The sequence below is a fragment of the Rana temporaria genome, chromosome 7 (genome assembly GCF_905171775.1).
Source record: "Rana temporaria chromosome 7, aRanTem1.1, whole genome shotgun sequence".
In the NCBI taxonomy this organism is placed as follows: Eukaryota; Metazoa; Chordata; class Amphibia; order Anura; family Ranidae; genus Rana; species Rana temporaria.
Window position 1 is genome coordinate 11,148,425 of NC_053495.1, and position 26,316 is coordinate 11,174,740.

Here is a 26,316-nt window from a genome sequence, read left to right on the forward strand (position 1 = left end):
ATTCTCAGCTACAGATCGCCCAGTTCTTAATGGAGCGGCTCCAGAGGGTTCCCGGTATGTTCTGACCACCAAGTGTCCGGCGTCACCCAAGTGTCCGGTGTGAGAGGGACACAGCTGTCCGATTACATCATAACCATCCGGAATGCGTGAATCAACAACCCCCGTCCAATCACAGACAACTGCCGATGACTCTGATTATGGGCCAGATTCTCAGAAGAGTTACGACGCTGTATCTCAGGAAACACCGTCGTATCTCTGTTTTTTGACGCGGGTATCTATGCGAGGGATTCCTAGAATCATTTTCGCATAGATACGGCCAAGATCCGACAGGTGTAAGTGACTTACACTGTCGGATCTTAAATGTAATTCGCCGCTGGCCGCTAGGTGGCGTTTACGTTCAGGTCTCATTTGACTATGCAAATGAGCCTGATACGCCGATCCCCGAACGAATTTGCGTCGCGTAGTCGTCGTTTACGTCGTTTCCGTAGGCGTAAGGTTACCCCTGCTATATGAGGGGAAACCTTACGCCAGTCCGCCGTATGCCATGTTAAGTATGGCGTCGGGTCCGCGTTGGCTTTTTCCGTCGGTTACGTCTTTTTCCTAAGTCGTTCTTGAATACGACTTTACGTCAATGACGCTCACGTCGGCGTCATTGACGTTTTCCGTCGTGAGCTGGAGCAGTGCGCACTGGGCTATTTTTCAGCCCGGCGCATGCGCAGTTCAATCGACGCGGGGGCGGGCTTAATTTAAATACAAGCCGCTCCCTTTGAATTACGCGGGGATACGCCGGGCCATTTACACTACGCCGCCGCAAACTACGGAGCAAGTGGTTGAAGAATACGGCACTTGCTCCAGTAAGTTGCGGCGGCGTAGTGTAAATGGCTTACGCTACGCCGCCGCAGGATCTACGAGAATCTGGCCCTAATTTACTAAAGGCACATAGGAGTTGCTCCAGAGCTTAGTAAATTAGTAGAAACTCTGACGACTTCCATCCAGGGGCGGACTGACCATTGAGGCTCTCGGGCACTGCCCGAGGGCCCCATGCCACTAGGGGGCCCCATCAGGGTTGCTAGGCTCAATAAAACCAGGGACAGTATGTAAAATTCTGTGTTTTTTTTACATCTGTCCCTGAAATGTCCAAAACCGGCATGCTTTTGATGTAAAAATCCTGAGATTTTAGCTGCCCTGCCTCTGCACTGCCTCCTGGCGTGGTGGCCATCTGTAAGCCCGGGGGCCCATAAACTTCTATTGCCCGGGGGTCCCATGAGTTGTCAGTCCGCCCCTGCTTCCATCATCCAATCATGTGCACGCAAAAATGCCTTTTTTGGGTATTCTTTTCAAATTCCTCATTTACAGTGGAACCTCGGATTACGAGCATCATCCGTTCCAGGAGAAAGCTCGTAATCCAGAGTACTCGCATATCAAAGCGAGTTTACCCATTGAAGTCAATGGAAACGAAAATAATTTGTTCCGCATTGACATCAATGGTATGCAGTGGCGTTGCTAGGGGGGTGCGGGCCGCACCGGGTGACACCCACTAGAGGGGTGACACCATCCCGATTTAAAAAATTTTTTTTTAGCTGACATGACCAGAGGTGCAGGTGGCTGTGTCATGTAAAAGGGGTGCAGTGATGCAGGGTGTTGTGTAATGTAAAAGGGTCCAGAGGTGCAGGGGGCTATGAGATGTAAAGGGGGCCAGTGATGCAGGGTGCTGTGTAATGTAAAGGGGTCCAGAGGTGCAGGGTGCTGTGTAATGTAAAGGGGTGCAGAGGGCTGTGTAGTGTAAAAGGGTCCAGAGGTGCAGGGGGCTATGTGATGTAAAGGGGTGCAGAGGTGCAGGCGGCTGTGTAATGTAAAAGGGGTGCAGTGATGCAGGGTGCTGTGTAATGTAAAGGGGTCCAGTGATGCAGGGTGCTGTGTAATGTAAAAGGGGTGCAGTGATGCAGGGTGCTGTGTAATGTAAAAGGGGTGCAGTGATGCAGGGTGCTGTGTAATGTAAAAGGGTCCAGAGGTGCAGGGTGCTGTGTAATGTAAAGGGGTCCAGAGGTGCAGGGTGCTGTGTAATGTAAAAGGGTCCAGAGGTGCAGGGTGCTGTGTAATGTAAAGGGGTCCAGAGGTGCAGGGTGCTGTGTAATGTAAAGGGGTCCAGAGGTGCAGGGTGCTGTGTAATGTAAAGGGGTCCAGAGGTGCAGGTGGCTGTGTAATGTAAGGGTCCAGTGATGCAGGGGGCTGTGTAATGTAAAGGGGTCCAGTGATGCAGGGGGCTGTGTAATGTAAAGGGTCCAGTGATGCAGGGGGCTGTGTAATGTAAAGGGGTCCAGAGGTGCAGTTGTGGAGAGGGGTACACAGTAGTAACAAAAAGATATTGAAGGATGCAGAGGTATGCAGGGGGCACAGTGGGGTGTTTTTACATTTTAACGTGGGGGGGGTGCCAGATATTGGACCCCCCCCCCGGGTGCCAAATTCTCTAGGTACGCCCCTGGCCTATAGGCTCCTGAGATGTGAATTCCGGTCCTGGAGAAAGAGAGGTGGGGGGAGGGGACAAAGAAAAATGGAGAGAAAGAAGAAGGGATAGAACGAACAAGAAAGATGAATAGGGAGAGAGAGAAAAGGGGAAGAAAGGAGAACAGAGAGCAAACAGTAGGGTAAAAAATATTTGAATTTTTTTATTGGGGGGGGGGGGGGGGGGGGGTGACACCATATTTTACCGCACCAGGTGACACCAACCCTAGTGACGCCACTGATGGTATGCAATACCGCATGTGTCCAGAGGCCAGGGGGGGGCGCCGGAGAGCCTCGGAAACGGCCGGAAAGGCCCAAGGACAGTTCGACTGACCTTGGCAAATCTAGACACCCAACAAAAGCTGGACGCACGGATACCTTGTAGGAAAAGGATAGCAGGATGCTCAGAATGTGCAGCCTTATACCTGGGGTATTGGCCATTATGACTACCTAGAAAGAGGTCAGCTGGGACTTCCATCCAAATCTAAAAAGAAAAGCTTTGAGTAGACTTCTACTTTGATCTAAGGACCAGGCTCCTCGCCCCAGAGTTCTGTAAGATCGTCCCAGAGGGTTAGGGTCCAGATTTCTGACATTTTGTCATGGTTGGTGGAAAATCTACTCTTCAGTAGCAAGATTGTGTGACTCAATTTATCGTTATTTCATATTCGCCCCTTATTAGGGATTTTATGGCCAAGCTTCTGTCTCAGTACGTGCCAAGATGCTGTGTCAGCCGACGTGCTGCTCTGCCATGGAAAGTCTTTTGTCCTGTATGTATATTATTATAGCTGACGCCGGAATGGCCATCATTGATAGATTTGCCATGTTCCAAATTCTTTGCTTTCATTTTGCCCTTGAAGCAGACAAAGCCAGTATCGGGTTTCTGTTTGGGATGAAGGCTCCATAGCAGCAAGGTGATAAAAGCAACTCCTTGTATGGATGATAAAATTAACGGTGTTTAAATGGAGAGATTGTGTCACTGTGTTTCTAAGTTTTGACTATTATGGGCTTATTCAAACTTATCTGGTCATTTGCGGTTGTTAACCACTTGCCGCCCGCCATATAGCAAAATGACGGCGGCAAAGTGGTTTCAATATCCTGACTGGACGTCATTTGACGTCTTCAGGATATTGAGCCGCTGTGCGCCCCCGGGGGCGTGCATCGCGGCTATCATTGTTGCATGGTGTCAGTCTGAGACTCTTTACCATGTGATCAGCCGTGTCCAATCACGGCTGATCACAATGTAAACAGGAAAAGCCGGTTATCTGTCAGACGCGAGTAGAGGAGAGCCGATCGGCTGCTCCTCTGACAGGGGGGGTTTGTGCTGATCGATTATCAGCACAGCCCCCCGAGGATGCCCACACTGGACCACCAGGGATGCCCACCACAGGAATGCCACCCTAGACCACCAGGGATGCAAATCAGAAATAAATAATGGATGCCAATCAGTTCCCACAATGGATGGCAATCAGTGCCCATAATGGGCATCACCGATTGGCAGGCATTATTGTTTGGCACTGATTGGCATCCATTAGTACAACACATTACAGTCTATCAGTGCCCATCTGTGCCACCTATCAGTGCCCATCCATTTCGCCTATCAGTGCCCATCCATTTCGCCTATCAGTGCCCATCCATGCAACCTATCAGTGCCCATCCGTGCCACCTATCAGTGCCCCCTATCAGTGCCCATCAGTGCCGCATATTAGTGCCCATCAATGCCACCTCATCGGTGCTCATCAGTGCCCGTCAGTGCAGTACTATCAGTGCCCATCAGTGAAGTAGAAAACGTACTTATTTACAATGATTTGTAACTGGAACAAAAAAAAAACGTATTTGGAAATTTTCTGAAAAACTAACGATAAATCACGACCAAATGTTCATTTTTCGAAAGTTCGTTCGGACGATTTTTCGTGGAGTGTATGGCCAGCATTAGGCTCCATGTACACTGAAGCTGATAAAAGCTATAAAAAAAACAGGAGCCTTTCAACCTTTTTTTAGTTTTTTTGCAATAGCAAAAATAGCAGTGTAGCTTTTTTTTTCTGCGTTTTGCGTTTTTTGGCGTTTTTTCCCCGCCGAAAAACTGCACTTTGAACGCAAATTTCGGGCGTTCAGAAAAAATCCAATAAACTCCAAAGCTCATTAACACTAAAAAATGCCCAGGTGTGCATGGGCACATAGGCTAACATAGATGGGCTTTAAAAAAAAAAAAGCCAAAACGCCATTTTTTTTATCAGCTTCAGTGTGCATGGAGCCTTAGGCCCAGATTCACGTAGATGGGCGCAAAAATGTGCGGGCGTAACGTATCTCATTTACGTTACGCCGCCGCAAGTTTTTCAGGCAAGTGCTTTATTCACAAAGCACTTGCCTGTAAAGAGTACTTCACATTAAAACAGAGATAAATTGTGCTTAATATGAGATGTTGGCAAAGCAGTGCTTTATATAACACAATGACAGATCACATCCAGGCTATGAGGGAAATCCACTGATAAACTGCTAATGCCATCCAGGGGCTTATGTCTACTCATGTGCCAGGGGGCATCAGATTTTTTATCATTTATGTTGATTAAGGCTTACGGTACATTATTACATTTAGGCCAGCCTAAATTGATATTTTATTCAACTGGAGCTGGGTGGGCGGAGTCATGTGGCATTTTGTAAATTGTGGGAACTGCCACTGGAGATGCAAATAGAAGAAGAAAGAAGAAAAAAGAAGAAGGAAGAAGGAAGAAGGAAGAAGGAAGAAGGAAGAAGGAAGAAGGAAGAAGGAAGAAGGAAGAAGGAAGAAGGAAGAAGGAAGAAGGAAGAAGGAAGAAGGAAGAAGGAAGAAAGAAGAAAGAAGAAAGAAGAAAGAAGGAAGAAAGAAGAAGAAGGAAGAAAGAAGAAGAAGGAAGAAAGAAGAAGAAGGAAGAAAGAGAAGAAGGAAGAAAGAAGAAAGAAGAAAGAAGAAAGAAGAAAGAAGAAGGAAGAAGGAAGAAGGAAGAAGGAAGAAAGAAGAAGAAGGAAGAAAGAAGAAGAAGAAAGAAAGAAGAAAGAAGAAAGAAGAAGGAAGAAAGAAGAAAGAAGAAGGAAGAAAGAAGAAGAAGAAAGAAGAAGAAGGAAGAAGAAAAAAGAAGATGGAAAAAGAAGAAGAAAAAAAGAAGATGAAGAAAGAAGAAGATGGAGAAAGAAAGAAAGAAAGAAAGAAGAGATGGAGTTCAGTATTGAGTTGGCCCCGCCCTTTGCAGCTATAACAGCTTCGACTCTTCTGGGAAGGCCGTCCACAAGGTTTAGGAGTGTGTCTATGGGAATGTTTGACCATTCTTCCAGAAGTGCATTTGTGAGGTCAGGCACTGATGTGGACGAGACGGTCTGGCTCGCAGTCTTCGCTCTAATCCGGGGATATGCAATTAGCGGACCTCCAGCTGTTGCAGAACTATGATTCCCATGAGGCATAGCAAGACTCTGACAGCCACAAGCATAACACCCAGAGTCTGAGGTATGATGGGACTTGTAGTTTTGCAACAGCTGGAGGTCCGCTAATTGCATATCCCTGCTCTAATCCTTTCCAAAGGTGTTCTATCGGGTTGAGGTCAGGTGTCAGGGAAGATTCCATCCGCTGATGACACTGCCTGATATTTGGCGTGCAGTACTGTGGTCCACCAGCAGGTGTCTCCTGGCAGTCTGGAACTGCCAGGGGAGCTTTCCCCTGGTGGTGGTATTTTGTGATCTTTGACCCGCAGTACTGGCGTCCACCAGCGTGTGGTTCCTGGCAGTGTGGGGCCGACATCATCTCCTGCACTCAGGCATCCCCTGAGTCTGATTGCAGGAGATGTGTATTCAGTAAAACCTTGGATTGCGAGCATAATTAGTTCCGGAAACATGCTTGTAATCCAAACGAGGGCCCCATAATTCCTGATGGCGGCCCTGCTCCTAAACCTTGTGGACGGCCTTCCCAGAAGAGTTGAAGCTGTTATAGCTGCAAAGGGCGGGGCCAACTCATTATTGAACCCTACGGACTAATGCCGCGTACACACCATCACTTTATGTGATGAAAAAAAATGACGTTTTTAAAAACGTCACTTTAAATGACCGTGTGTGGGGGAAAACGTCGTTTTATGTCTTGTGAAAAACGACAAAAAAAAATTGAAGCATGCTTCAATTTTATGTGTCGTTTTTCAAAACGTCGTTTTTTACTTCACAGAAATTGACCGTGTGTAGCAAAAAACGTCATTTAAAACGACGTTTTTTTCACCCGCGCATGCCCAGAAGCTACTTATGAAGCGAGCTTCAATGGAAAAACGTGGTGAGAACGTAACCTCGCTTTGCTAGAGCATTGTGAGAAAAACGATGGCGTGTAGGCAACTTCGTCTTTGAAAATTGAAGTTTCAAAAACGTTGTTTTTTACTTCACAGAAAATGTCGTTTTTTTTTCATCACATAAAGTGATGGTGTGTACGCGGCATAAGACTGGGATGCCATTTAATTCATGTGCATGTAAAGGCAGGCGTCCCAATACTTTTGAAAATATAGTGTACATATATGTGCCCCAATATTCAGAGATTACATACCAATAAAATGTAATCGATAGCCAATAAAAATAGAACAAAATGTATTCAATAAAAATAGAACAAAATGTATTCAAAGTAATGCAAATATTATAAAGGTAGGAATTAGTGCTGTCAGTTAAACGCGTTATTAACGGCGTTAACACAAACCCATTTTAACGCCCTCAATTTTTTTATCGCGCGATTAACGTTCGGGGTTATACCGGGATGATGCCTGCAGCCGCAGGCATCATCCCGGTACCGTTGTTTAGAGCGGGCGATCGGCTATCCAAACATAACAACCGATGCGGCTAAAAGCCGCTCGGTTGTTATGCCGGAGGAGCGGGAGGGGACATCCCCCCCTCCCGCCGCCTTTCGCCGCTCTGACCGGGCCTCCCGTCCCACCCGGAGACCCAATCCTCCATCCGCCGCGTTCTGTGTTCAGGCGGAGACTGACACTAAGCCGTAAACGGCTTTGATTCAGTCTCCGCATTGAAACCACGGAAGCGGCGTCATGACGTCACTTCCGGGTTTCTCGGCTGCCAATGGCGCCGGATTTAAAAAAGTACACAGTATTCAGAATCGCCGTTTTCGGCGATCTGAATACTTTGAAGTGCAAAGGAGGGATCGGAGGTCTTTTAGACCCCGATCCCTCCATAAAGAGTACCTGTCACCACCTATTGCTGTCACAGGGGATGTTTACATTTCTTGTGACAGCAATAAAAGTGATCAAAATGTAAAAAAATAAAAAAACACAATTTAATATTATAAAAATAAATAAGAAAACAAAAAAAAAATGTTTTAAAGGGTGAACCTCCTTAATCGCGCGATTAATCGTGAGTTAACTGACATTAATGCGATTAATCGCGATTAGAAATTTTAATCGCTTGACAGCACTAGTAGGAATAAAAGATACTAATATAATACTTGCATTTAAAAAGAAAAAAAAAATACTAATGTGCGGAACATTCTTGGAATCTGTATAAAGACAGAAAGCTCTGGGAAGAAACTGCTCTTCAGTCTGCTTGTCCCGCCCACGTTTGGCCGCCACAGCCAATTACATTCTCTAATTTCCTCCCAGTCGTCAGGTGAACCCCCCTCCATCTTTTCGGTGAACTTTGGCGCAGGTGGCTGGAATGAAATTACTTCTCTTTTGTTTTCTTCCCTCCCGCACGTCAGCCGGGGAAAATGTCAAGTCATTTAGCAGCAATTTGTTCCCCAGACGGAAACAAAAAAGCCCTTCACAGCTTGAGATTTGCTGCCTAAAAATAATTAATTAACGACGTTAATCTGATCCATTAAGGAAGGCGGGGCGGCTGATTACAGCGACCTGACACAATGCATTAGGATTAGGCAAGGTTAGCGAAGGGGTGGGGGGGGGTCGACAAGCGGTTCAGCCGGGCCCGGTTCAAGGGTTCATCTCGGCACCGGAGCCAAGCATGACTTTTACATCTCAGTGTGAATTGAAAACAAAAACTAATCTTTTTAAAGTTCAACTTCCAACCAAAAAGTTTGTTTTCTGTTACTTTGTATCAAAATGTAAAGTCCTGAGCTATTAGCCAGGCCTTAAGGGTTAGTTTCCCCACCCAACACCTACCCTGCCCCGCCCCTGATTCCACCCCTAAACACGCCCTAATGAACTGACACTGTTAAATGGTTTATGCAGAATTAACCACTTAAGACCCGGACCAAAATGCAGCTAAAAGACCAGGCCGGGTTTTGCGATTCGGCACTGCGTCGCTTTAACAGACAATTGCGCGCTCGTGCGACGTGGCTCCCAAACAAAATTGGCGTCCTTTTTCCCCCACAAATAGAGCTTTATTTTGGTGGTATTTGATCACCACTGCGGTTTTTATTTTTTGCGCTATAAACAAAAATAGAGCGACAATTTTGAAAAAAATTCAATATTTTTTCCTTTTTTCTATAATAAATATCACCCAAAAATATATTAAAAAAAAGTTTTTTTTCCTCAGTTTAGGCCGATACGTATTCTTCTGCCAATTTTTGGTAAAAAAAAAAAATCGCATTAAGCGTTTATCGGTTGGTTTGCGCAAAATGTATAGCGTTTACAAAATAGGGGATAGTTTTATAGCATTTTTATTATTATTTTTTTTTACTACTAATGGCGGCGATCAGCGATTTTTTTCATGACTGTGACATTATGGCGGACACTTCGGACAATTTTTGGGACCATTGTCATTTTCACAGCAAAAAATGTATTTAAAATGCATTGTTTATTGTGGGAATTACAGTTGCAGTTTGGGAGTTAACCACAAGGGGGCGCTGAAGGGGTTATGTTTCACCTAGTGTGTGTTTACAACTGTAGGGGGGTGTGGCTGTAGGAGTGACGTCATCGATTGTGAATCCCTATAAAAGGGAAACACACGATCGATGCAGCCGCCACAGTGAAGAACTGGGAAGCTGTGTTTACACACGGCTCTCCCCGTTCTTCAGCTGCGAGGACCGATCGCGGGACTCCAGCGGCGATCGGGTCCGCTGGTCCCGGTGCTTCGGACCGGGTCGCGGGCGTGCGCCCCACGGCTGGGCTTAAAGATCAACCTACATATACGTTGATATGCCATTCTGCCGACGTATATGTGCAGGAGGTCCTTAAGTGGTTAAGTTACAAAAATAAATATGAACAACTTTATCAGTGCAGCCCATCAGTCAGTGTCAATGAATGCTGCCTCACCAGTGCCAATCAATGCAGCCTCCCCAGTGCCCATCAATGCAGTCCATGATTGCAGCCTCACCAGTGCCCATCAGCGCAGCCTCACCAGTGCCCATCAGCGCAGCCCATGATTGCAGCCTCTTTTTGCTTACAAGGAAAAAAATCCGTTTTTGTTTGCTGTAAAATAACTTAGAACCCCCAAATATATATTAATGCTTTGACAGTAGGGTTATGCACCTTCCTTCCAGGAGAGTTTCTCCTGGAAGGAAGGTGCATAACCATACTGTCAAAGGATGCTGTGTCCGTCCATGAACGGAAGAGAAAAAAGGACGCCAATTTTGTGTGGGAGCCACGTTGCGCGATTGTCAGTTAAAGCGGCGCAGTGCCGAATCGCAAAAAGTGCTCTGGCCTTCGGCCAGCCAAATGGTCCGGGGCTGAAGTGGTTAATGGAAAGCCTGCATTTCCATCCATGGATGTTATCAGAACCTCGGTGAATTTTAATTGGGATCAAAAGCAAACCGCTACATTCAAAAGTTCAAAAAAGGTGATACAAAAGGCGGCGCAGTAATTATATTGCCCTTCATTGCACGGCTACGAAATAACAGGAAATAGGCGATTAATTGGGTGCCGTGGGAAGCTCAGCGATCTCTGGCGAGAGGTACGGTTTTGGAATGAGAATTAAACAACAAGTTTTGATACAAGGCTGATAAATCCTTTTATTTTAAAAACAATTATAATGGCTGGAAAAATACAGAGGGACCCGCGCTCTAATTATTGAGTTCCGCTACAATTAGTAGTAGTACCCAAACATCAGCGCGCATGATCGTGTCATTTTACAACCAAAATGATGAAAGTTAAGGGCTGGTTCACATTAGACATGTGCGGGTCGTTATGTTTGGAATTGAAATTCGAAAAAAACAAAACAAAAAGGTAGTTAGAATACTTACCCCCCTGCTGCCACTCCCCAAATCCCCCCTTCCCTCCAATCACCTTATGGCACCACAGCCCCCCCCCCCCCCCCTCTACGGCCCCCCTTCTGCCCACCCTTCGTCCGGGCCCTGGATGTACGACATCATTAGCTTAGGCAAGAAACTCAAGGGAAAAAAAATGTTTTTATATATATATATAAATAAAAATATTATTAATAATAATAATAATAAAAAAAAAGAAATTTTTTGTCCAGGGTCCAATCAAGTGCTTTTATTTTAATTTTTACAACTACTGGCTTTTGAAATGCAGCAATTTAGAAATCGGATGAAAGGTTTAGCGCTGAGAAACTCTTTTTGAAAGATAACAATTTAATTTTATATACAACTATAGAGATCAGACCAAAATGAGGGACAAATGAGGGGGACAGAGGGACTGAGGGACAGAGGGACAGAAGGACAGAGGAACAGAAGGACAGAGGAACAGAAGGACAGAGGGACAGAAGGACAGAGGGACAGAAGGAAAGAGGGACTGATGTACAGAAGGACAGAGGGACAGAAGGACAGAGGGACAGAAGGAGAGAGGAACAGAAGGACAGAGGAACAGAAGGACAGAAGGACAGAGGGACAAAAGGACAGAGGGACAAAAGGACAGAGGGACAAAAGGACAGAGGGACAAAAGGACAGAGGGACAAAAGGACAGAGGGACTGATGTACAGAAGGACTGAGGGACAGAAGGACAGAAGGACTGAGGGACAGAAGGACAGAGGGACAAAATGACAGAGGGACAAAAGGACAGAGGGACAAAATGACAGAGGGACAAAAGGACAGAGGGACTGATGTACAGAAGGACTGAGGGACAGAAGGACAGAGGGACAGAAGGACAGAGGGACAGAAGGACAGAAGGACTGAGGGACAGAAGGACAGGACAGAGGGACAGAAGGACAGAGGGACAGAATGACAGAGGGACAAAAAGGACAGAGGGACAGAAGGACTGAGGGACAGGACAGAGGGACAGGACAGAGGGACATTGCTCCAAATCAGGGACAGTTGGGAGCTCCGAGTTCCTCCTGTAATCCTGACACAGCTCTGTATATCCGGATGGATGTTCTTCTCTCGGTCACAGCTAGAAGCCCCCGGGAAAGGAGAAGGGATGGTGGGGACCCCCGCAAGGCTGTCACTTTTCTCTGGGCGTCACTGTCATGAAGCAAGGACAAGGCCGGCGCTGACAAGGTGACATACAATCTCACCACATGCTTGGGATCATTCATTGGGGGCAAGGCTTAGGCTGGCAAATCCATGACAAGTACGAATTAAATGATTAGGCATCCTGGCAGATCGGACCTTTTCTTTAGTGGTACGTGACCGGATAACTGGCCCAAGGGCGAGGAGTTACAGCGCCAACCCGCCGCCGTCCAAGACAAGAGAGAGAGCGACGTTTTCTCAAATCAGAGCTGCAAAACGTGGTGCCGCTGTGCCTGGCAGCCAATCAGCTTCTAATGTGCAGGTAGAAAAGGTTTTTATTCTTCTTAAAGAAATCAAAGTGCCCGATAAAGACTTTATATTACTTTTACTCCAGTGAGACCGCACCATCATCCAGGGTTACCATCTACTTTCTGAACTGGGAAGGTGGCTCAGAGAGGACACAAATCATGTAAGTTCTGCCTGCGGTTGCTTCACCCTGTGACCTGTTGGTGTAAAAGTCCATCACACTAACAGCTCAGTCACTCCTTGCCTCTTTACTCTGTGACCTGTCATTGTAAAAATCAATCACACTAACAGCTCAGTCACTCCCTGCCTCTTCACTCTGTGACCTGTTGGTGTAAAAGTCCATCACACTATAACACAGCTTAGGCACTCTCTGCCTTTTCACCTCTGTGATCTGCCATTGTACAAGTCCATCACACTAACAAAGCTTAGTCACTCCCTGCCTCTTCACTCTGTGATCTGTTGGTGTAAAAGTCCATCACACTAACAGCTCAGTCACTCCCTGCCTCTTCACTCTGTGACCTGCCATTGTAACAGTCCATCACGCTAACACAGCTTAGTCACTCCCTGCCTCTTCACTCAGTGTGATGGACTTTTACAATAGCAGGTCACAGAGTGAAGAGGCAGGGAGTGACTGAGCTGTTAGTGTGATGGACTTTTACATTGGCAAGTCACAAACAGCTCAGTCACTCCCTGCCTCTTCACTCTGTGACCTGCCATTGTAAAAGTCCATCACACTAACACAGCTTAGTCACTCTCTGTCTCTTCACCTCTCATTGTAAAAATCAATCACACTAACATAGCCTAGTCACACCCTGCCTCTTCACTATGTGACCTGCTAATGTGCAAGTCCATCACACTAACACAGCTGTCACTCCCTGCCTCCTCACTCTGTGACTTGCCAATGTACAAGTCCATCACACCAACACAGCTCAGTCACTCCCTGCCTCTTCACTCTGTGACCTGCCATTGTAAAACTCCATTACACTAACACAGCTCAATGACAGGTCACATAGTGAAGAGGTAGGAAGTGACTGAGCGGTGTTGGTGTGATGGACTTGTACATTGGCAAGTCACAGAGTGAGGAGGCAGGGAGTGACTTGGCTGTATTAGCGTGATGGACTTGTACATTAGCAGGTCACATAGTGAAGAGGCAGGGAGTGACTGAGCTGTGTTGGTGTGATGGACTTATACATTAAGTCACTCCCTGCCTCTTCACTATGTGACCTGCTAATGTACAAGTCCATCACACTAATACAGCCAAGTCACTCCCTGCCTCCTCACTCTGTGACTTGCCAATGTACAAGTCCATCACACTAACACAGCTCAGTCACTTCCTACCTCTTCACTATGCGACTTGTCATTGAGCTGTGTTAGTGTGATGGAGTTTTACAATGGCAGGTCACAGAGTCAAGAGGCAGGGAGTGACTAGGCTGTGTTAGTGTGATGGACTTTTACAATCACTCCCTGCCTCTTTACTCTGTGATCTGCCATTGTAAAGGTCCATCACACTAACACAGCTTAGTCACTCCCTGCCTCTTCACAGTGACCTGCTAATGTACAAGTCCATCACACTAAGACAGCTGACAGCTTAGTCACTCCCTGCCTCTTTACTCTGTGACCTTCCATTGAGCTGCGCTTGTGCGATGGACTTTTACAATGTAGGTCACAGAGTGAAGAGGCAGGGAGTGACTGAGCTGTGTTAGTGTGATGGACTTTTACAATGGCAGGTCACAGAGTGAAGAGGCAGTGAGTGACTAAGCTGTTTTAGTGTGATTGATTTTTACATAGACAGGGTGTAGAGGCAAGGAGTGACTGAGCTGTGTTAGTGTGATGGACTTTTACAATGGCAGGTCACAGAGTAAAGAGGCATGGAGTGACGATCTGTGTTAGTGTGATACACCAACAGGCCAGGGAGTGAAGAGGCAGAGAGTGACTGAGCTGTTAGTGTGATAGACTTTTACGCCAACAGGTCACAGAGTGAGGAGGCAGAGAGTGACTGAGCTGTGTCAGTGTGATGGACTTTTACACCAACAGGTCAGGGAGTGAAGAGGCAGAGAGTGACTGAGCTGTTACTGTGATAGACTTTTACGCCAACAGGTCACAGAGTGAGGAGGCAGAGAGTGACTGAGCTGTGTCAGTGTGATGGACTTTTACACCAACAGGTCACAGAGTGAAGAGGCAGAGATTGGCTGAGCTGTGTCAGTGTGATGGACTTTTACACCAACAGGTCACAGAGTGAAGAGGCAGAGTGACTGAGCTGTTATTGTGATGGACTTTTACGCCAACAGGTCACGGAGTGAAGAGGCCGAGATTGGCTGAGCTGTGTCAGTGTGATGGACTTTTACACCAACAGGTCAGGGAGTGAAGAGGCAGAGAGTGACTGAGCTGTTATTGTGATAGACTTTTACGCCAACAGGTCACAGAGTGAAGAGGCAGAGATTGGCTGAGCTGTGTTAGCGTGATTGACTTTTACACCAACAGGTCACAGAGTGAAGAGGCAGAGAGTGAATGAGCTGTGTTAGCGTGATTGACTTTTACAATCACTCCCTGCCTCTTTACTCTGTGACCTACCATTGTAAAAGTTCATAACACTAACACAACTCACTCCATGCCTCTTCACCCTTTGATCTGTCAATGTAAATATCCATCACACACACACACAGCTCAGCCCCTCTACTGGCTCTTCTCCCTGTGACTTGCCAGTGTAATAAACCCAAAAACGTATAATATATTGCAGCTTACCAATCATTAGATGTGGTGGCTGCATTAGTTTTCATTTTCCCCTTCTCTGTTTTAACCTGGCAATCTGGCCAGCAACACACCTCCTGTATTAGAAATCCTCCACTCTGGATGAAGGAGCACAGGGAGCACAGCAGCACTGTCAGTCGGGGGGGGGGGGTGTTAGATGGACTAGCAGATTTAGATACACTAGCAGATTGAAGCCAAACTCCAGCTCACATTTTATAATCAGTCACAGTTTTGTTCATTATTGTGATAAAGGTTTTACATGGATAAATGAAAGCCAATCATTGTAAGCGCCCCCTGCCAGTGGTAAATGGTTTGTCTCATCTCTGTAACTGCTACATCTGCTGGAGAGCATGTTCTTTTGGGGAAAAAAAAACAGACTTACTGGCTGGATCACCAGATGAAAATGGAAGTAAAGAAAACAAATGCAGCCATCACATCTAAGAATTGATAAGCTGCAATATAATAAGGCCCGGATTCAGATACAATGGTGTATCTATTGGCGGGTGTAACGTATCTCATATCTCAGATACGTTACCCCGCCGTAAATTAGAGCGCAAGTTCCGTATTCAGAAAGAACTTGCGCCCTAAGTTAAGGCGGCGTAACGTATATGTGGTCTGGCGTAAGCCCGCGGAATTCAAATGTGGATGATGTGGGCGTGTTTTATTTAAATTAATTGTGACCCCGCGTATTTGACGTTTTTTACGAACGGCGCATGCGCCGTCCGTGAAAGAATCCCAGTGCGCATGCTCGAAAATTACGCCGCAAATTGCCAATGCTTTCGACGCAAACGTAAATTACGCACAGCCCCATTCGCGAACGACTTACGCAAACGACGTAATCGACGGAAAATTTGACGCTAGCCCGACGTCCATACTTAACATAGGATACCCCTCATGTCGCAGGGGTAACTTTACGCCGGAAAAAGCCTAACGTAAACGACGTAAAAAAATGCGCCGGGCGGACGTACGTTTCTGATTTGGCGTATCTACCTAATTTGCATATTCCTCGCGTAAATCTACGTAAGCGCCACCTAGCGGCCAGCGTAAATATGCAGCCTAAGATCCGACGGTGTAAGAGACTTGCGCCGGTCGGATCTTAGGGAAATCTATGCGTAACTGATTCTATGAATCAGGCGCATAGATACGACGCCGCACCCTCAGAGTTACGACGGCGTATCTGGAGATACGCCGTCGTAACTGCTATCTGAATCCGGGCCTCAATGTTTACTTTGGGATTAATAATACCACTTTAATTGTAAGCGGTGCAATGCCTGAAGTATGTGACCCAGTATGAGCCTCGTCTCTGTACACAGACCACAATAAAAACCTGCCAGGGGCTCTACACTCCATCCAAAACGAAGGAAAGGAGTTTTACCTTCACATTCACTTCAACACACGTAATGGAGAGACTATTCCACTGCATGAGTATAAGAGGAGCACAGCACCCCCTAGTGACCGAATATAGATATGGCATGTTCAATATACAGCAAATATTCATACAGAGAAATAAATGAGAATTTGTTCTTTTTTAATCCTTTTCTGCGTCTTTAAACAATTCGCTTAGAAAGTTCTCAGCAGAACACGTGTCCCTATTGGGAGATTTCTCCTTTATTCGGGTTAGGCCCCTTTCACGCTGGGGCAGGATGTGCGGTGGCGCTATACCGCTGGAATTGCGGCAGTATTCGGGTGCCAACGGTGCGGTATTAACCCCCGCTAGCGGCCAAAAAAGGGGTCAATATCGCCGGCAATGCGCCTCGTATTACTGCGGTATAAATGCCGCTCCTCTCACCGTTTCAAAGATGCTGCTTGCAGGAGATTTTTTTTTTTCTCCCGCCAGCGCATCGCCTCAGTGTGAAAGCCCTACGGCACTGAGGCGTATTTCAGCGCTAAAAATAACACCCGAAATAAACCTGCCCCGGCATTCTCAGTGTGAAAGCCCTCGGGCTTTCACACCGAGAATGCCGGGGCAGGTTTATTTCAGGCGTTCCTTTTAGCGCTAAAACGCCTGAAATACGCCTCAGTGCCGATCCTGACCTCCCTGGGGCCCTAAGCAAAATGACATGTCACATTACAGTTGAGAAGCGGGGGGGGACGGGGTGTTCTGCTGTCGGAAATTACATCTTACATTAGAGTGAGAAGCGGGGGGTGCTGACTTCTTACCTCTTCTCCCATTCACCCAGCGAGTTGAGGGGCTGAAAATTACTTCTCACCACCGGTGCATGCGCACTGAAGAAACGGCCACCCGTGCCGTGACCGGTGGCTCCCACGCACACAACCGCTTAAGACCCCTTTCACACTGAGGAGTTTTTCAGGTGGCACAGCGCTAAAAATAGCGCTGCTATACCGCCTGAAAAACTCCTGCCCAGCAACCTCAATGTGAAAGCCGGAGGGCTTTCACACTGAGGCGATGCGCTGGCTGGAGAGAAAAAAAATCTCCTGCCAGCAGCATCTTTGGAGCGGTTGAGAGGAGCGGCGTTGTCTATCGCTCCTTCCCATTTAAAACAATGGGAAACCGCGGCAATACCGCCCGCAATGCACCTCTGCAGAGGCGCATTGCGGGCGGTATTAACCCTTTATCGGCCGCTAGCGGGGGTTAATACCGCACCGCTAGCGGCCAAATCCGACTGTATAGCGCCGCTATTTTTAGCGCTACTATACCGCCACTGAGGCTCCCGCTCCGAGCCACGTCGCACGACCGCGCAATTGCCAGTTAAAGCGACGCAGTGCCGAATCGCAAAAAGTGGCCTGGTCCTTTAGCAACAAAATGGTCCGGGGCTTAAGTGGTTAAATGCAAGTCGTGCTGGGGTCTGGGCTCACGCTGCAGTGTTTTAAATGATGGGGAAAAAAAGAAAACAAACACAAAAAAAAATAAAACACAAAGAACACAAATGATTTTAGTCGGCTCTAAAAATAAAAGTTTAATTGACATGACGACATGTCCACTCCAACACAAGCATCAGCGATTTGAAAGTTCCATTCTAAACCAAACAGATACAGTAAAACCTGTACAAGCCTTCTGCTGCTTCCATCAAATATAAAAAAGGAAATTTTTGGGCCGACTTTCACACACCATCAAAATTCATTACAAAATAAAAACTGCGGCATCTGCCAAAAGGAAACACAATTTTGCTGTATTAAGATTAAGGCCCGATTCACACCTATGGCATTTTTAGTGCTTTTTGCACTACAGAACCTGTTCCATAGGAAACCATGATAAATGGAGTGTAGTGCAAATCTGAAAAAAGCACAAAAAATAAAAATGCATAGGTGTGAATCAGGTCTAAAGACTAGAATTGCCTCTCTGCAATGCAGAGCTACAGAACCCATAGGCAATCTGAAGCTCTCCTGCTGATATGAAACAAGGCAGTTTCTGCTCATCCCTAGCTGGGAAGGAATGCTGGGTCTTGTAGTTTCCCATCAGAAGGAGATATATTGAATTAGGCTCTGTGTTATGAACTCTTGCCATGAGCAAGAAAAATATCCCTGTGTCTGGGATTGGGTGAGAAGAGACAGTGGAGGTTCTTGGGACTCGGGCTTGTTAGAGACTCTTTGCTGAAACTCATCATCCAACTCTTAATGGAGGAGCTACGAGCACAACGCCATCACCGCGGACAAAAAGCATGGGGATGTTTCTCTTCGTAGACTAGAAGAGAAAATAAAAGGAACGTCACCGATTCATTCAAGCATGCCTATGGTCAAAACATAAAATCATAATTAATTTCCCCCCATTTATCGCTATACCCCCAGGCCGAATGTGACACTTACATGTAAAGACGTGCATTTTTTTTTTGCTAGAAAATTACTTTGAACCCCCAAATTATATACATTTTATGAAAGCAGAGAACAGAATTTTGGTAGAATATTACAGAGCTGCAGATTGAAAAGGAAAGGGAGGGAGGGAGAGGGATTTATGTGCCACCACCCCCCCCCCCCGAAAGTAGAGTAACCCTTTCTCCACCGGGCCTATTCTGGCACTTCTCTCCTTCATGTAAAAATCACAATGCAAATGTAAACATCCCTTGTATTAGGAATCACTGTGACAGGTCCTCTTTATGGAGAGATGTGGGGTCAATAAGACCCCACATAAGTCAATAAGACCCCACATCTCTCCTCCAGGCTTGAAAGCATGAGATTGTGCACTGATCTTATGCCGACAGCCGCAATTGCGGCTTTGTTTACTTCCGGGTAAACGTTGTGACGTCACACCCGGGCCTCCGACGGTCATAGAGATGACTGGTGACCAGTCATCTCTATCATCGTGAGCTGGCGCCGGCCGATTAGTTCTCCAGGCCCCCCGATGGCACGGGAGAGCCCGGAGAAGCACCGGATGACGGCGGGAGGGCGTCCCCTCCCGCTGCCTATAAGAACGATCAAGCGGCGGAAATGCCGATATGATCGTTCACAGAATCGCCGGCAGAAGAGGGGGATATCTGAATATAGATATATTCACCAGCACACCAAGGATCGTTTAAAACGTCCAAAAAAAATGTAATGCATAGAAACGATCACAGAAAACAGCAACGTTTCGAAGTCGCACAGGACCTCTTCGTCAGGCAAGTCACTTGCCTGACGAAGAGGTCCTGTGCGACTTCGAAACGTTGCCGTTTTCTGTGATCGTTTCTATGCATTAAAAAAAATGTTGGGACGTTTTAAACGATCCTTGGTGTGTATATATATATATATATATATATATATATATATATATATATATATATAGCGCTTTTCCAGTTCCCAGCTGGTGATCGGTTCAGCACCCTCTTTTCTCATTGGCCACTCTCCAGGAAGGTGTGCAATTTGAATATTTTTGAGAGAGGCGATATCTGAATGAGGCCTGTAGCTGCAGGCATCATTCAGATATCACCGCACAAAGTCGAGGACGTCATATGACGTCCTCGGGAGACAAGTGGTTAAAGTTACACAGGTGATCTAGCCCTATTTTTTTTTTTTGCTCTGATGTTTGCGGCGATACATCATATGCAATTACCATTTACACATGCAGGTCATTTGAATGTGAACAGGGGGGGGGGGGGGGGCTGGGTATTTAATTTTGTACACTGTCCCTTTTATTTTTTTTCCCTTGATCATATTTCTTGCCATGACAACATCCCTTGTGGTAAAAATAAGCATGACAGGTCCTCTTTATGGAGAGATCTGGGGTCTATTAGACCACCAGACCTAGCTTCTGATCAAACGGAGATTTGTTTGATCAGATGCCTTACAAGCCATTAACGGCTTGCAAACATCACACCGAAACCGGACATGACGAAATCCTCATTGATTCTGGTTTCTTACATCACAGAGAGGAGGAGGGGTATGGACGGATGGACCGCCACTGAGAATACGAGTGGTCGGTGGTACCCAGCTCCTCAGGTCGCGCCAGACAGCCGGCCGGGGGAAGGGGGGGGGATGAGAGGAGGCAGAGTCAGTACAGTAATTTGCTTGCAGGCAGCAAGGTACAATGGGATATGTAGTCCTTAGAAATGGAGGAGAAGCTGCAAAGCATGCTGGGAATCCATGAAGTTGTGGAAAAGAGATGGCCAGCAGACAGGCAGAGCTCACAACATGAAAGGAGATTTCTCAAGGAAGATTATATTGGATTGCCAAATATAACAATGCATTTACAATGCTGATGGTATAAAATGAAAGTGTATGCTGTGACTATAGAACTCCTTCATCTAGTGAGAACATTTTACAAACATAGCGGTCATGTGACTTGCACTCACCTTATAAATCTCCTCATAGGTTTCCTCATCAATTTCGATGGTGGTCACCGTCTCCTCCACATCTCCCAGGATCATATTCAAGTGCTGATCATAGGCCTGTCCAGACAGGGAGAGATTAATGTAGATCCCGGGGGTTGTAATTATACATCATAGAGATAATAGGGAGACACTCACATGTAACCTCCCCCGGAGTTCTCTGTCGTTCCTCATCTTCACATAGATCCGTTCATCCAAGCTCAGCCGGATCAAGTCCAGAGGCTCCTCCACCGTGTTTGTGGTCGGCTGCCGGTCAAAGACAGAAGGTATCAGTTAATATTTGTAAGACTCAACCAATCAGTGAGGTGCTAACACTATCCAGCCAATACGGCAGCTGTGTTAAGGTCAGAACTAGGGTTGTCCCGATACCACTTTAAGACCGAGTACAAGTACCGATACTTTTTTCCAAGTACTCGCCGATACCGAATACCGATACTTTTTTTCAATGTCATGTGTCAGTTTGACAGATGGGGACGGATAGGCGGCACTTATGGGCACTGACTGGCGCTGATGGGCAGTAATAGGTGGCTGGCACTGATAGGTGGCACTTGTGGGCACTGATAGGTGGCTGGCACTGAAATGCTGCACAAATGACACTGAATAAAAATAAATGCTGCAACGCCCATCTTGGTACACCCTGCACTCCGCTGCAGCAACAGACATCTTGTTACACCCAGCCCATATAGCTCAGGCTGGTTGTAACAAGATGTCTGCTGCTGCTTACTGCAGCGGAGTGCAAGGTGTACCAAGATGAGTGTAGGGACGTTCAGCCGCTGACATGTTACACAGACCCCTCCCCCTTACAATATAGATCCCCCCCTACACTAGACACCCCCCCTCCTACAGGGTGTACCAAGATGAGTGTAGGGACATTCAGCCGCTGACATGTTACACAGACCCCTCCCCCTTACAATATAGATCCCCCCCTACACTAGACACCCCCCCTCCTACAGGGTGTACCAAGATGAGTGTAGGGACATTCAGCCGCTGACATGTTACACAGACCCCTCCCCCTTACAATATAGATCCCCCCCTACACTAGACACCCCCCCTCCTACAGGGTGTACCAAGATGAGTGTAGGGACATTCAGCCGCTGACATGTTACACAGACCCCTCCCCCTTACAATATAGACACCCCCCCCTACACTAGACACCCCCCCTCCTACAATACAGATCCCCCCCACTTCACACCCGTAATTGCTGTAGGCTGCTCAGATGACCAGCGGGCAGCATGGCTGCGACAGAGAGGCAGTGACACACAGGCTGAAGCCTGGCTTGGGGGGGGGGGGGGGGGGTTGGGAGTCAGAGCCGCGGCTGGGTCCCGGGTGTGTGACGACGGACCCCCCCGCAAAGCCAGGCTTCAGCCTGTGTGTCACTGCCTCCCTGTCACAGCCATGCCGCACGCTGTTCTTATCAGTCGCGGAAGCACCGGCCCGACACCCCCCTCTACAGCCAAACTCCGCCTGCACTCCCCCCGCATTCCACAGACACTGACTCCTCTCCGGCCACATAAAAAAAAAAAGTATCGGGGAAGCATCGGGAGCATTTGCGTGAGTACAAGTACTCGCGCAAATGCTCTGTATCGGTCCCGATACCGACACTAGTATCGGTACAAGCCTAGTCAGAACATTTACTTTGTTTAACCTTTACTGGAAAATCAAGTATGTAGGTGAGGAGTTCTGGCTGCACTGGCTGTATACTTGTTGCAGTTCGGAGGCTCAAAGCAATAAAGCCAGGGGGTACAGCATGACAGCTCCACCGCCGTCCTCTGGATTGAGTCCCCAACCCCCCGGTACACAGAGCCGCTAGGAGTCCTTCGGTGACCATCATGGGACATCCATAACATCGGGCCTCAGACCTCTCTATATACTTGCCAGTTGCTATTTAGCCCAAATAAGTTTGTTTTTCCCCTTAACCACTTGCCGACCTCCTCATGTACATATACGTCGGCAGAATGGCACGGACAGGCACATCAACGTACCTGTACGTCCTCTGCTTGACGTGGGTGGGGGGTCCGATCGGGACCCCCCCCCCCGGTACATGCGGAGGTCGGTAAGCCTCGGGGAGCGATCCGGGATGAGGGGGCGGCTATTCGTTTATAGCCGCCCCGTCGCGATCGCTCCCCGGAGCTGAAGAACGGGGAGAGCCGTATGTAAACACGGCTTCTCCGTGCTTCACTGTGGCGGCTGCATCGATCGAGTGATCCCTTTTATAAGGGAGGCTCGATCGATGGTGTCAGTCCTACAGCCACACCCCCCTACAGTTGTAAACACACACCAAGTGAACACTAAATGTTACAGCGCCCCCTGTGTTTAACTCCCAAACCGCAACTGTCATTTTCACAATAAACAATGCAATTTAAATGCATTTTTTGCTGTGAAAATTACAGTGGTCCCAAAAATGTGTCAAAATTGTCCGAAGTGTCCGCCATAATGTCGCAGTCACGAAAAAAAAAAAAAAATCGCTGATCGCCGCCATTAGTAGAAAAAAAAAAAAAAATGCAATAAAACTATCCCCTATTTTGTAAACGCTATAAATTTTGCGCAAACCAACCGATAAACGATTATTGCGATTTTTTTTTACCAAAAATATGTAGAAGAATACGTATCGGCCTAAACTGAGGAAAAAATACGTTTTTATATATGTTTTTGGGGATATTTATTATAGCAAAAAGTAAAAAATATTGAATTTTTTTCAAAATTGTCGCTCTATTTTTGTTTATAGCGCAAAAACTAAAAACCGCAGAGGTGATCAAATACCACCGAAAGAAAGCTCTATTTGTGAGGAAAAAAGGACGCCAAGTTTGTTTGGGAGCCACGTCGCACGACCGCGCAATTGTCTGTTAAAGTGACGCAGTGCCGAATCGTAAAAACACCTTGGGTCTTTAGGCAGCATATTGGTCCGGGGCTTAAGTGGTTAAACACTTCCTGCCGGCCGTACGACCGCAGTGTGGATGCCAATTGCCGCGGGGGCCGTCTATATACGGCCTCCAGCCACTGGGGGGCACGCTAGCGCCCGCCGCATTACTGAGATGCCAATGCGCATGCCTGGCGGCCGCGATTTCCACCAGGCACCCGCCGATCGGCGGTTACACAGACAAGGACGTGGATCTGTGGGTGTAAACAGCCTGAAGGGAAGGGGGGGGGGGGTGTTAGTAAAACCTTCCAGGGCTGAAGTGAATAAGACAATCGATTGAAGTCAATGGGCAGCCAACACACAGAAATATCCTGAAAATTTGACCCGCCATAAAAATAAAAGGCGCAACGCATCATGGCGGACTGCGACACTCTGCAACACACCATCTGTGATTGGCCCAGCCACGTATGTTGCCATGGGGAGTGCTCTGGGGGCTCATTGTGGTAACCCATGGCAACTAGAGTTGCCACCTCACCCCTTCGAGCCCAATAACACATAAATGATACGGGTTCTGAGGCTGATTTAATACAGGTAATGCACCAAGTGAACTCAATTACCACCTTAATTAGCCACAGGAACTATGCGATTCATATGTGTTCGGTTTTAAAGGGAAGAGGTGGCAACTCTAGTTGCCATGGGTTACCACAATGAGCCCCCAGAGCACTCCTCCAATGAGGGGCCAGCTATAGGCTGAGAGGGAAGGTCAGACACAGGGGACCCCTCTATACACAGGTCTGAGAACACAAAGGACCCGCCGGGGCTCCCCCCTCTGAGCACAGCCTCACCTGCTCTCCATCGTCCGCCATGTTACCGGTGGCGCGCAGCGGAAGAGGCAGAGTCTCCAAAGGTTACCGCGCTCTCTCGCGAGATATCCGCGGCCAGTCCGGGACAGCAGGAGGCGGCTCGGCCAATCAGAAAAGAGCAGAGTGACACGTGACTTCCTGCGAGGAAAGTGGGGGGGGGTGTGGGTTTGTTACACAACAGAGGCATGTGAGGACGGAGGGGAGCCACCGGGATGGCAAAGAGAGGCGGCGGGGAGTCCGGGGGACCGAGCGGGGGGAAGAGAGCCAGGAGAGCCCCCGCCAAGAGGAGAGAGGGTGAGGGGGGCGGGGACTACTGCTCACAGGGGATTGGTGGAGAGACACTGCAGAGTGTCACATGCCCTGTACACCCCAATCATTGTCATTATAATACCCATTATCATCATTATATACTTTATTATCTGCACCCCATCATCATTATATACTATATTATCTGCACCCCCATCATCATTATATACTATATTATCTGCACCCCCATCATCATTATATACTATATTATCTGCACCCCCCATCATCATTATATACTATATTATCTGCACCCCCATCATCATTATATACTATATTATCTGCTTCCCATCATCATTATATACTATATTATCTGCACCCCCCATCATCATTATATACTATATTATCTGCACCCCCATCATCATTATATACTATATTATCTGCACCCCCCATCATCATTATATACTATATTATCTGCACCCCCCATCATCATTATATACTATATTATCTGCACCCCCATCATCATTATATACTATATTATCTGCACCCCCATCATCATTATATACTATATTATCTGCACCCCCATCATCATTATATACTATATTATCTGCACCCCCATCATCATTATATACTATATTATCTGCACCCCCATCATCATTATATACTATATTATCTGCACCCCCATCATCATTATATACTATATTATCTGCACCCCCATCATCATTATATACTATATTATCTGCACCCCCATCATCATTATATACTATATTATCTGCACCCCCATCATCATTATATACTATATTATCTGCACCCCCATCATCATTATATACTATATTATCTGCACCCCCCATCATCATTATATACTATATTTATTATCTGCACCCCCCATCATCATTATATACTATATTATCTGCACCCCCATCATCATTATATACTATATTATCTGCACCCCCATCATCATTATATACTATATTATCTGCACCCCCATCATCATTATATACTATATTATCTGCACCCCCCATCATCATTATATACTATATTTATTATCTGCACCCCCCATCATCATTATATACTATATTATCTGCACCCCCATCATCATTATATACTATATTATCTGCACCCACATCATCATTATATACTATATTATCTGCACCCCCATCATCATTATATACTATATTATCTGCACCCCCATCATCATTATATACTATATTATCTGCACCCCCATCATCATTATATACTATATTTATTATCTGCACCCCCCATCATCATTATATACTATATTATCTGCACCCCCATCATCATTATATACTATATTTATTATCTGCACCCCCATCATCATTATATACTATATTTATTATCTGCACCCCCATCATCATTATATACTATATTTATTATCTGCACCCCCATCATCATTATATACTATATTATCTGCACCCCCATCATCATTATATACTATATTATCTGCACCCCCATCATCATTATATACTATATTATCTGCACCCCCCATCATCATTATATACTATATTATCTGCACCCCCATCATCATTATATACTATATTATCTGCTTCCCATCATCATTATATACTATATTATCTGCACCCCCCATCATCATTATATACTATATTATCTGCACCCCCATCATCATTATATACTATATTATCTGCACCCCCATCATCATTATATACTATATTATCTGCACCCCCCATCATCATTATATACTATATTATCTGCACC

At 46.5% G+C, this 26,316-nt stretch overlaps 2 protein-coding genes across 3 annotated transcripts in view; one reads left to right on the forward strand and one right to left on the reverse strand.

The window, feature by feature from the left end:
* Window positions 1-17,752: 17,752 nt before the first annotated feature.
* Window positions 17,753-24,439, reverse strand: LSM3 (LSM3 homolog, U6 small nuclear RNA and mRNA degradation associated). Its single transcript, XM_040358882.1, has 4 exons — window positions 24,322-24,439; window positions 20,758-20,865; window positions 20,584-20,679; window positions 17,753-18,503 (listed from the first exon to the last, which is right to left on the reverse strand). The coding sequence occupies exons 1-4, from the start codon at window positions 24,340-24,342 to the stop codon at window positions 18,423-18,425; spliced, it is 306 nt and encodes a 101-aa protein (XP_040214816.1). The 5' UTR covers window positions 24,343-24,439; the 3' UTR covers window positions 17,753-18,422.
* A 63-nt stretch (window positions 24,440-24,502) lies between these two features.
* Window positions 24,503-26,316, forward strand: part of XPC (XPC complex subunit, DNA damage recognition and repair factor) — a 35,442-nt gene continuing 33,628 nt past the window's right edge. The window contains exon 1 of one of the 2 annotated variants that reach the window (XM_040358880.1): window positions 24,503-24,633. In XM_040358880.1, the coding sequence (XP_040214814.1) occupies window positions 24,552-24,633 (82 nt within the window). In that variant the 5' untranslated portion in view covers window positions 24,503-24,551. The remainder of the gene's footprint in view (window positions 24,634-26,316) is intronic. The other variant, XM_040358881.1, reaches the window with a different exon arrangement.